We start from the raw sequence: 11,674 nt of genomic DNA, 5'->3' as shown, positions 1-11,674 counted from the left end.
GTAAACATCAAAAATATAGCTTGATACAAAATTTTTATGTCCATAAGAATGCTTCAACGGTGCTCACTGAATTACCACTCTATCCTCTCGTGTGGCCCACTTGAGTGTTGGATACACATAATTTTTGTTCACATTTCATAAAATAATCTCTAAAAACGTATGGACGGGGTGGATTTCTCACCTACTTTGAAGTAGGCCCCAACCAGCATCCTTGCGCAGGAACTTCCTCCGGAAGGCTTTCGCAGGAAATCCGCGTCAGACACGTTGCTTATTTACGCTTTGCAGATTCCTATACGAGTTTACCACCATTATTAGTGCTTCGTCATCTCATGCTTGCCATCGTTGAAGACAATCCAGACCATCCAAATCACCACACATGGAGTAGCATAAGAAATATACTGATAACAAGCTACTGACAGTCAGATTTCTCCCTTAGAATTGGGATCACTGGCTATTTTTCTTTCAACCATCTGTTTGACAGCCATTAATTGGACGGCTATGATTGTCTGATCAGTGTCAAATTACAGATATGCTCTATCCACAATGTCCCAACCATTCTAACCATGTAGATAGCCACACGTGTTGAGTCCCTAAGGTTACCAAAACGGTGGTGTAACGGTAGCGAGAGTATCTGTTCTAGCAATTAAACACGTACGTTACACACTGCATACAAACGCTGTAAATATAAGTCCATACACTTACGCAGGTTATACACTGCATGCAAACACTATAAATATAAGTCCATACCAGCCCCCAAATACCCATATAATAATAATGGCCAGAATACTCTTCTCCATCCTCCTCTCATATGTGTGCATTACCGTCGTCGCATGCCACGGCCTTGATACTTCGCCGCCGAAGTTCCCCGCTGTTTTGATCTTCGGCGATTCAACGGTCGACACCGGCAACAACAACTACATTGGTACATTGTTTAAGGCCAATCATTCTCCGTACGGTGTGGATTACCTCGATCATGTGGCCACGGGTCGCTTTTCGGATGGACGGCTAGTGCCTGATATGTTGGTGTCCGAGCTGGGCATCAAGGAATCGTTACCGCCGTTCTTGAATAGACAGTTATCAGACGATGAGATTAAGACTGGCGTGAGCTTCGCGTCGGCGGGGTCTGGTATCGATGACCTCACCACGATGGCGTCAGGCGTGATACCAGTGTCGCGGCAACCGTTGATGTTTAACAACTATAAAAATAGGCTTAAGTCGATCGTAGGTGATGAAGAGGCTAATAAGACCATTAGCAATGCACTCATCTTAATTAGTGCAGGAACTAATGACTTTATATTCAACTGGTATGATATTCGTTCAAGGAGATTGCAGTTCCACAACATTACTGGGTACCAAGATTTTCTACAGCAAAGGCTACGTAATCTACTCATGGTTATATTTCTCTCTCTATCTCTCTCTCTAAGATCTAATCGTTTATTAGGTGGGCCCATCATAAACGGATTGGTTTCAATGATAGACTAATCCGCTACACGGATTGGGTACAATCCCCACCAGGACTTGGCTATATATAGACAGATGGTCCTGGTAGGGATTCTTTGGGGCTCACCGCTATATGTGTTTTATCCAAGCTATCTATCAATTTTGACAGATCATTTTAGGGCATTAGCCCTGAAAGGAGGCAGATCCAAGGCTCGAGTGTACCACATCACAAGAAGCAGAGGTGACAATGACCTCCACTGTTGAAACCTTCCTATCACTGGCCGTGATGTTTTTTTGCCATCCGACCTGTTCATAGGGTCATATAGCCCTGGATGAAAGGCTAACATAAATATTAGCTTGATCGAAAACTTCTGTGGCCCAAAGAGGTTTTCAGCGGTAGTCGTTCAATCTCCGTTTCCTTTTGTGTGGTCTACTTGAGCCCCACAGTCAGGGTCCCACCCACCTCGGTGGATCCGGGGTCTCACCTAATCCGCTCCCCTACTTCATTGGGCCTGTTTAAATACAGACCCACAAAAAAATCATGACCTTACCAACAGGTTAGATGTTAAATAAACATTCCGCTGGATTGTAGGAAGTTTTTAATGGTGGGGATTCAATCGTGACTGTTTCCTGCGTTGTGGTCCACCTAGCTTCATTTTTGGCATCATGCTGTAAAATGAGCTTTCAAAATGGTTGGAAGGTGTGAATTTAATACACATACATCGATGTGAGCCCTACAGTCAGGGTCCCACCCACCTCGGTGGATCCTGGATCTCACCTAATCCGCTCCCCTACTTCATTAGGCCTGTTTAAACAGTGGACCCGCAACAAATCATGGCCCATCACTTTTGTGTGCGGCCTACATCTTCAGCCAATCCCCACTGTTAATTCTAACAGAAGGCCATCCAAAATCATTATGGCCCATCAACTTTTTGTCTGAGCTCACATCTTCAATCAATGATAAAAAGGCTCTAAATTCGACCCAACTGGGTTAGCCCTGAGTCAAGTTGCATCTCACCCAAGTCAAGGCTGAATCCCATGACTTAGCAAGTTGACTCTGGCGAGTTGCATCAGACTCATTGAGTCTGAGAGCTGTAGTTAGAGCTGTACACGAATCGAACTGAGTGGCTAACAGACTGCCCTAGCTTGAGTTCAGCTTAGCTCAGTCATCGAGCTTGACTGGGCAGCTTGACTCGACTCGGTCAGCAACTCGGGCCAGCTTGAGCCGAACTTAAGCTCAATCTTTCAAGCCAAGTTTGAGTTTGAGTTTAGGTTTTATAATTTTTAATACACACACACACAAAATATTTATATTAAGTGAACCCATCCAACTTGAACTGAGTCAAATTAGAGTCAAGTTTCGAGCCAAGTTGAGTCGAGTTCAGTTTAGTTCAAACTGGGCTGGAATTTTTTTCGAACTAAAAAAATTAGCTTAACTCGGCTCAACCTAGTTTCGAGTCAAGTCGAGCCAGTTAACTGAGCTAACTGGGTTCGTCTATAGCTCTATCCATAGTTCTTGTAGACCACCAAATTCGTCACCCTTTTAACTAAAACAAAAAAAAATGTCTAATTGCTTTCAAAATGCTTTCAATTTTCACATTTTCTACTATGATCATGTATAGAAATTATACCATCTCGGCGGTAGAAAGTTCATAGTGGCGGGCCTTCCGCCAATCGGCTGCCTCCCATTTCAAATAACTGCAAAATTTAAGAACCCATTGCAACGGGCGTGCATTGAAGAACAAAACTCGGACGCTACCATCTACAATGCTAAGCTCAAGAATATGTTGCTCGAAATCCAGTCTTCGCTATCTGGAAGCAGATTCATCTATGGTGGTATTTATGATTTGGTGATCGACATGGTCAATCATCCCGAAAAATATGGTAATTCTCTTCATTTTCATTTTCTTAGGGGGATTAAAGGGTTAGGATTAAATAGTGGTCTAGTAATTAGAACCATTGGAGGGTGGTTCCTTAATGAACCATTCTCTACAAATGGGGCCATTGTTCAGTGATCCAGTGCCTTATTGAACCACTCTCTACAAATGAGGATATTGTTTAGTGATTCAGACCGTTTATCTGATGTGTCCTAGATCAGTAGTTCAATTAGAAAAAAATAAAGCAATCATCCTCGTGAAATGTCAACAATTCAATTTGTAGGATCTTTTGATCTAGAAGCGTTTTGGAGCATCCTTCATCTTAGGTTGGTGTCATAAGATCAAAGGTCTGGATCTCCAAACTATTGGGCCCACACGTACAAGATGGGTCAACAAGGATATTTTATAACATGGAATGATGGTGAAATGGACAATGTTAATTTCCCTAACGAATTCCATGGACCTTCGATCGTTAATTTATTTGGTTATTTATTTTGATGGGCAGGATTTGTGGACACCAACAAAGGATGTTGTGGGACCGGTTTTCTTGAAATGGGCCCACTTTGTAACATCTTCACTCCCCCTTGTGTGGATGCTTCTAAGTTCTTATTTTGGGACGCCGTACACCCAACGGAAGCAGCCTACAAAGTACTTTCAAAATATCTACTCGAGCTTCTTCCTGCGCTGTACTGAGGGCATTGTAGGAAATTCTACTGATATCAGTGTATGCACAAGATAAGCTAATCTATACCGTCCATTTATTGATTGAACACACCCCATCTATTTTCTTTTTCTAGAGTCTTTTTTATGAGATATATGCAGTGCAATTGACAAGTTTAATGGAAATGATAGTTTTTTGGATGGGCCGTTCATATGATGAGAACTACTCTAGATGGGCTATGGTCCCACTGAAGGAGTAACATTGACCATCGATTTTTTGTTTTTTTCTTTTCTTTGTTGGCTGTTTGTTTTCAACCGTTCGTTTTAATCCAAGAATCTGGGGGTCAAGTTCAACATAAGTTGCACGGTTGCAATCATTTTGACCGTGGATGCAGGTGCCCCCAGATAAGTCCTACCAGATGGACGGATGACAGGATTTCACCAACAGGTACTCTGGAACCTGGATTGAGGAGTTTATTTGATGAGAAGAACTTTAATACTCAGGCAGAAGGTGATGGTTGATATGCAGGCACTTATAGATTAATTACTTAGAAATTGCAGACATGGGCCACTGTTTATGAATATCATGGACCAAAAAAAAAAAAAAAAAACAAACGCTTTTTTTATCATCTGACCATTGGGATTGGAGGACACTTCTAATGGACGGTACAATTTTGAGTTAATACGTGCCACGTGTACATTTTTAGTGTCTGTGTATCAAGTAGCATGCCATGCTTGAGTATCAAATAGTTCTCCGTATTTGATTGATGGCAGAATATGATTATCTAGTCGTCCACCTCAATTCACACCGTCCGAATCATGGGACGCAAATATTGGATGGGTTGGATCTTCCTGGCCTCCCTTCAACGTGCATTTTATTTGTTGAATCTTGATATTTTGATCTTTCTTATTTCAACCGTTCATTTGATGGCCATCAATTGGACGACTAAAGAAGTATCTTTTCATTGTCATCATTTGTTATCTCCATCTATAGTGGGTTGGACTATATGAACGGTTTGGATTGTCTACACACGGTACATTTGCATGCGTGTGGATGGTCAGATGGTTCCTACGTTTTTACTTAGATTTATGATGGGCCACCCAAACCCGAACTGTGACGATTGGGCACGATCTTTGCCGGCCACCCTCTTTTTTGTGCAAGATCTGGGCTGTTCGTAAGGTGGGCCTGGATTCCAGCGAAGCCCAGGCTGAAAGCCCGAAAGGCCAATCCCTCCCATTGGCAGCCAGATTGATCTTATCATCAACTTCAAAAGAGGTAAAAAATTCAGTCTTCGACTTATCATTTGGTCCACCTGATGATCGGATCAAGATGAACGGCTAGATCTTCGACACGTTTGCCATGTTACCGATTCGGGAAGCCCTTGTACAAGAAATGACGGGTCTTTCAATAACCCACGAACCGAGTTAGCTCAGTTAGCTCGCTCGACTCGGCTTGAAAAAGCTAGATTTGACTTGGTTCGAAACTAAGTTCAGCCGAGTCGAGCTGATTTTTTTAGCTCGAAAACTTGCCCGAGCTCGACTTGACTCGGATTGAACCCCAACTTGAATCGAACTCGGATCAAACTGGTGACTCTGTTACTTTGATATTGATGTTGCTCACTAAATGTTTGATGAAATGACTCAATGAAGTGTTGGCTGGTGGCTAAGAAGGAATGTATATGAAACAAATACCATTTTTTCTTGATTTTGATATTGTTTATGAAATACCTGTAAAACCGCTGTTGCCGTTTTACATATAGTGAGAATTTGAAGGTACAATCCATGTGTTTGTGAAAATGCTGCACATGCGAACTCGTTTCGATCTTGGCTCGAATGGCCAATCAGGCTCGAGGACCGAGCTGTGCCGTGTTCAAGCTGGGGTCAGCTAGTGGCCGAGTCGAGTCGAGCTGTGCCAAGCTTGACTTGGTTCGACTTGTGTACTCCTTTACCCATAGATTGTATGTTTGTCGTACGCATCTGGATCATCTCCTCATGTTCACGTACAACCCAGGAAACATCTAGATCCGGAACACCAAGCGATGACCGGCTTAGGGATGCAGATTGACGTGTGGGCCCCACCATCCTCCTATTAGTATGTGAGCCCAAAAATGAGGCACATCTAAACTCTAAGTGGGCCACATGATAGGAAAAAGTGGAAATTTAACACTAGCTGTTAAAACATTTGTGGGGCCACAGAAGTTTTGTATAAGGTTAATATTTTTATGTTTTTAGCTCATCCCACATAGAACAACCTCATGAACGGTTTGGATGGCATGTAAACAATAACATGAACCCAGGAAGGTTTCAGTAGTAAGCATTTCCATCCCCACTTTTTGGTGTGGTGTGGCTCACTTGAGTTTTGGATCTACCTCATTTTTGGTCTAATGTCCTAATTCTACTCCCATGATATAAATGATGACAATTAATGATTCTACTAGGTGCATTATGATTCTTGATTCTTTATGGGGAAAATAAGTAAATAAATAAAAAGTTGTTTCACCATAAATTTATAGATTCTTTTATCTTCTTCAAATTTGTTGTTTGGAAAATAATAAAAAATTATAAAATTTTATTGCTTGAAAACTAATAAAAAAGATAAAAAACTTAAAAATAAAAGAAAGTTGACATGTGCTCTACTAAAGATGAATGGGGAGACATTGACATGTTGTGGATGCTAGATCACATGTAGATCATATTCACGAAGGCCGTATATATAACTTCGAGTCACCAATAACAAGTTACTCATATTTTCACATTCCGTTAATTCCTACAGAATTTATGAACTAGAGAATTCAAGGATTATTGGGATTTTGGATCACAGTGACAGAGAAGAAAGTGTTAGGTACTATCTTTGCCCATGTAGGATCTCTACTTCATAGAATTCGACAAAATACAAGGGACATACAAGGGATTTGGTTAGTTCTTGCATTAAATGGTATAATGAATGGATGATATGTTGTGTGATGATGCGATACTCGCTTCAGTAGAGGGATCAGAGAAATTTGTCATCCAAACCCAACTGACTTGAGAAGCTATAAGACTCCAGTTAACTCGAGTTTTTGATGGGCAGAATATGGGGAACAAGTCACAAAGCGAACACTCGAACAAGCTAGCATGGTGGGTGTAAGATATGTATGGAATGTGTTTACAACAATTTTCGGCGCCCTGACATGGACCGATAGAGAGCCACCACGTGTTGACACTACGGGGTTAGTACTAGTAGAAATCCTACTTAGTTTTTCAAAGAGCAAATTGACATATGCCATGTGGCCACGAGTAAATGTGCTAATTAATAAGTTAGCATACCCAACACGTTTATAAAAAAACACACTGAGAAAACGTATCCTATAACATATCTGACTAATATTCACTCGGCGAGGTCGACTTACCGAGAGAACGTATCTTATCAAATATCTGGCTATGATATACTTGGCATGGCCGTCTCTCACAATCCTTTCAAAATGGAAGATCTTTCCAGAGATGTTCAGAGAGCCTATAACGTTCTAGATGGTTCCGAATATAAGGAAATTAAACTGGTTTCCAAGCAAAATCAAAGTTCGGACCAAAATCCGGAGAAAATGGATAATGACTAAATTAGGTTTCAAAACATATATTAATTAGAATAAAAATAATGGGAGAGCTTGCGGACTGGATCATGTAGTCATGGTTCAATTAAGATCAAGAGAACGAGAGAACTAGATGGAAGATCTAATTTGACACATCTCTTCTAATAGATTAGTATCAGGAGGATCCTATCCATCTATCCTCTCCAGCACTCCAAACCATCATGGGGTGGAAGGTTAAATGCAGGTGGTGGTTTGATTTGGACCACCCAACACCTTGATCAGAAGTGCAAGAGGTAGGCTATGAGGTGAATGGGCATAATAGATCAGTAATTTCCTAATCAATCCAATTAGTGGGCTACAAACATCTCTATTAAATTGATCAACTGTGAGAAGAGAATCATAAAAGCCAGCGGTTCTCAATTTGTCAAGGAGATTTTCTTATCTAGAAAACACGTCATAAATGCGAATGATTCGGGATCAGCAAGGAAACCCAGCGAAGGTTCTACCTCCTCGATAAGCTATAAAAGGAGAACATGAAGAACTCAAGGTCCTATGTCAAACACATTTATCTAATTTTCAATTTATCTTTCTTAGCATAACTTAACTTAGTTCTAACGTAGATTGTTACTGCTTAGCGGATCCTGCTACAATACTATAAGAGTAAATTAAATATCTGCAATTCTAAGTTATTGGATTATGATAAACCGAATTCCAATTTAGGTGATCATACCAATCCGGTCACATCCTACTGATCATCTGCCTCGATCGTCTATTCTGATAGATGAATAAAGTATTTATCACTAGTTTATTTTATTTTCTTAGGTGTTTAATACTTTGTCAAATGTAATGGCCATATACTCAAATATTAATAAAATTGGCATTGTTTAGTGCTCCTTTGTTTTATTTATTTATCTTTATTCCTTTGAGAAATATTAAGCTAAATGTCATACCCCGAAATTCATCACCCGAATACGGAGATTCCGATCCCAAGTTCCCGGATATGAACCTATCAAAAATGCACGTGGGCAAGTTTCCACGTACCTGGGCAGTCCGGTTAACATTCACCCATGATCAATTATCAGAGTAGCTTTAAATCAATGGCATCAAAACTTAAGCAAAGATAATTAAACTCAGAAATATATGATTGATGTTTAAAATGTGCAATTTTAGAAGTAGTGTTTGCCCAAATGGGGACTACAAAAGACACAATACACATGTCCAAAAAATAAAATAAAATGTAAAGTATTATGTTTTTGCCTAATGCCTCAAAACATCATGATGATAGTGCAAGCCAGTCTAAGCGTGCCCATCTGAGATCTTGATGGTACCTGTATCAATATTATCGTTGGTTGGTGTTATAAAACATCATCCCAGGTGAGAGTGAGTAGCTAACACAGTAGTACAATTATCTAAGTTACACATGTTATCAACACAATCAAGTGTAGATAGTGATAGCCTAACAAAATAAACAATTACCTATCTAGTCTTTTTAGGTGCATGAATGCTATGATATGATAATGCATGATCCTCACAATCCAATATTCCTCAACAAGTGACTTTAACATCTATTTCGCAAAATGTTAACACTCCCTCATCATGTGACTCCAACACCTTTTGCAAACTACCTATCTTAGTACGTGTTATGATATGCATTATTAGACAAATAATTATTAATCCCAGTTTAAGTAGCAATTTGGTGAAACCAAGATACCGCCATTATATCATGAGTTTCTTGATCCATTTTAGGATTCATCACCCAAAGACGACCATAACTAATGTAAGGTTCGTTACCCAAACAAAAATGTGGCGAAATCACAACATCAATTACATTAACAATATGATAGGCTTATATCCTTCACTATTGCTCAATGGTCACTACGGGAAGGTTCATCACCCAAATTTTTTTACCAATATGGCGGGCTCATCGCCCTATTTATTACCAACATAAGCTGACAACTCGGATACGGTATCTCATACCACCATGCCAATCTCATGAGTATTTGTACGATCGTAATGTATTAATGGTTATAAATGGACTTAATTCAATGATAATAGTGGTATCATAGATTCATTTGAATGTTATACAACCACCAAACATTAGAATGATTAGGCCATACATTAGACTGATCTAATCGACAATAGGGGACCCCAGACAAAACCGACATTGGGTGCGGATCATCTTGTATAGCTCTAACTATTGCCGATCAACTGCGTTCAACCCTGGTCTATCGTATAAGTCTGAGATAGTCAACCCAAGGTGGGTCATCCTCTTACTTAACACTTTGTAGGGATCTATCCACACGACTATAAATCAAATTATTGAATACATAGATATAATCACGAAGCAACTTAATACCAGAATAGGGTGCATCAACCGAACATATGTATGAATCAGTATAATTCAATGTATATTAATACAATCCAACGTATATCAACAACACTTATCAATTAGCATACAAGAGTTTTAACAGTAGGAATTTCATCTTGTTCAAGCATTTCATCAAACATGTTAGCTACCAACTTTAAATAAAATTAGGGATGCAATAATAAAACAATCTAAAACATAAATAACATATGAAATCTTAACAATAAAAAAAAATCGTTATCTAACACTTTTAAGGGTTAATAAAAAGGAAACTTAGAAGATTGTTTCACACCTTAAAGGATTTCACCCAACCAACTCACACTTCTAGGATTAGGGTTTTAGGAAAGATCACCGAAACCTAATTAACACACAAGCTATTGTAAGATTCTTGAAGCTCAATATAAGAAGATCTAGATTATGAAGTATGATCCATTTCTTACATTTGATCATCGACGAAAGAGATCCGACAAAGTATTTAATTCCATCTACAGTTGTGATAGAAGGGATGAAAGGGTGAAGGTGCACAACCCTCACATTTTCAATCTCTCTCTCTCCCACCCTATCTTTCTCTCTATCTTTTTTAAGATTAGGGCACAAATTCATATGGGAGGGAGGGGGTATAAAATAATTGACTATTTATGGTGTCAGAAAGGATATAAATGGCCCCAAGAGCTAGGTATTTACTATTATAACCTTATGAAATATTGTTTACACCTTTAGGGTCCACTAGGGGATTTACGAGTCGATCTACACCGTAAGGTAGTTGACCCTAGCGATGTGAGCCCGATTTCCAAGTTTGGGGTGTGACAGAAGTTGATGGGTATGGTTCGGAGTCAATTCGATGGTTAACAATCATCAATCGGGGTCACGACTATAGGAACAGGTGTAAGGTATAAACTTAGATTGGTGCCCTAAATTTATTCATGATTTAATGGTTCAAAGGCTACAGCTTGGCCAAAGAATAAATGAAAACTTTTAACTTATGTTCATGTTATTTCTCAAGGTCTTCGCGCATCCCACGCGTTCGACTTGCGAGCCTAAGTTGAACGATTATAGACTCGATCTAAGCTCAATGTCAGCGATGGATGTTAAGCCCGTTAAGACGAATATCTTTCTATAGTTTTGTGTTTAGCGGCCTAGTAACGAGTGATCTAGAGGTTGTTTCGTTAATTTGAGTATTTTTTAGAATAAACCAATTAACGAAATTTATTGTGCACGATTAGCTAGGTTGGATTACCTAAGTTTATAGAGTGAGTTATTCGCGATAAGTGAAAATGGTGATTCGGTCATAATCGCCCTAAATCATTGATTTGAAGGTCATATGATACTTTGGTCAATTCAGTTTATGTGCATGGGATGATTCAGATTTAATTCATCAATTATCTTAGCTTTAGGTAGGCCTTCATTAAGTTGCGGTTTTCTTGATTAATCGGTAGTGGGTCAATTAGATTTGAGCCCTAGATGAATAGATCATAAGGTTAGACTCGAGGTTTCAGTGATTAGGCGAATTTGATAGTTTCTTAAGAGTATATAATTGAATTTTTACAGTTCAATTTATCTTTAAAAGCTTTGTTCGAAGTTTTATCAAGGTTTGATATTTAAAGACATGTTTTCATGCTTAAGTTTTCAGAATTTTCGAGTGTGGATGTGCATATGTATCCATATTTATTTAAGGTCTCGATAGTAACTCCTGAGGATTTTTGGATTCCAGGTTAGTAAAAATCTGGGGCGTTACACTAAAGTAGGATTGAAAGAACAAGTTCTCA

General features: G+C 39.3%; 1 protein-coding gene across 1 annotated transcript; it reads left to right on the top strand.

The window, feature by feature from the left end:
- The first annotated feature begins 774 nt into the window (after nucleotides 1-774).
- On the top strand, nucleotides 775-4,575 carry LOC131254320 (GDSL esterase/lipase At2g24560-like). Its single transcript, XM_058255310.1, has 3 exons — nucleotides 775-1,392; nucleotides 3,063-3,324; nucleotides 3,823-4,575. The coding sequence occupies exons 1-3, from the start codon at nucleotides 775-777 to the stop codon at nucleotides 4,008-4,010; spliced, it is 1,068 nt and encodes a 355-aa protein (XP_058111293.1). The 3' UTR covers nucleotides 4,011-4,575.
- The last annotated feature ends 7,099 nt before the right edge of the window (nucleotides 4,576-11,674 follow it).

This window comes from Magnolia sinica, chromosome 8, assembly GCF_029962835.1.
Source record: "Magnolia sinica isolate HGM2019 chromosome 8, MsV1, whole genome shotgun sequence".
Classification (NCBI taxonomy): domain Eukaryota; kingdom Viridiplantae; phylum Streptophyta; class Magnoliopsida; order Magnoliales; family Magnoliaceae; genus Magnolia; species Magnolia sinica.
Note: the sequence above shows the minus strand (reverse complement) of the source record. Positions and strands in the feature narration are given on the sequence as shown.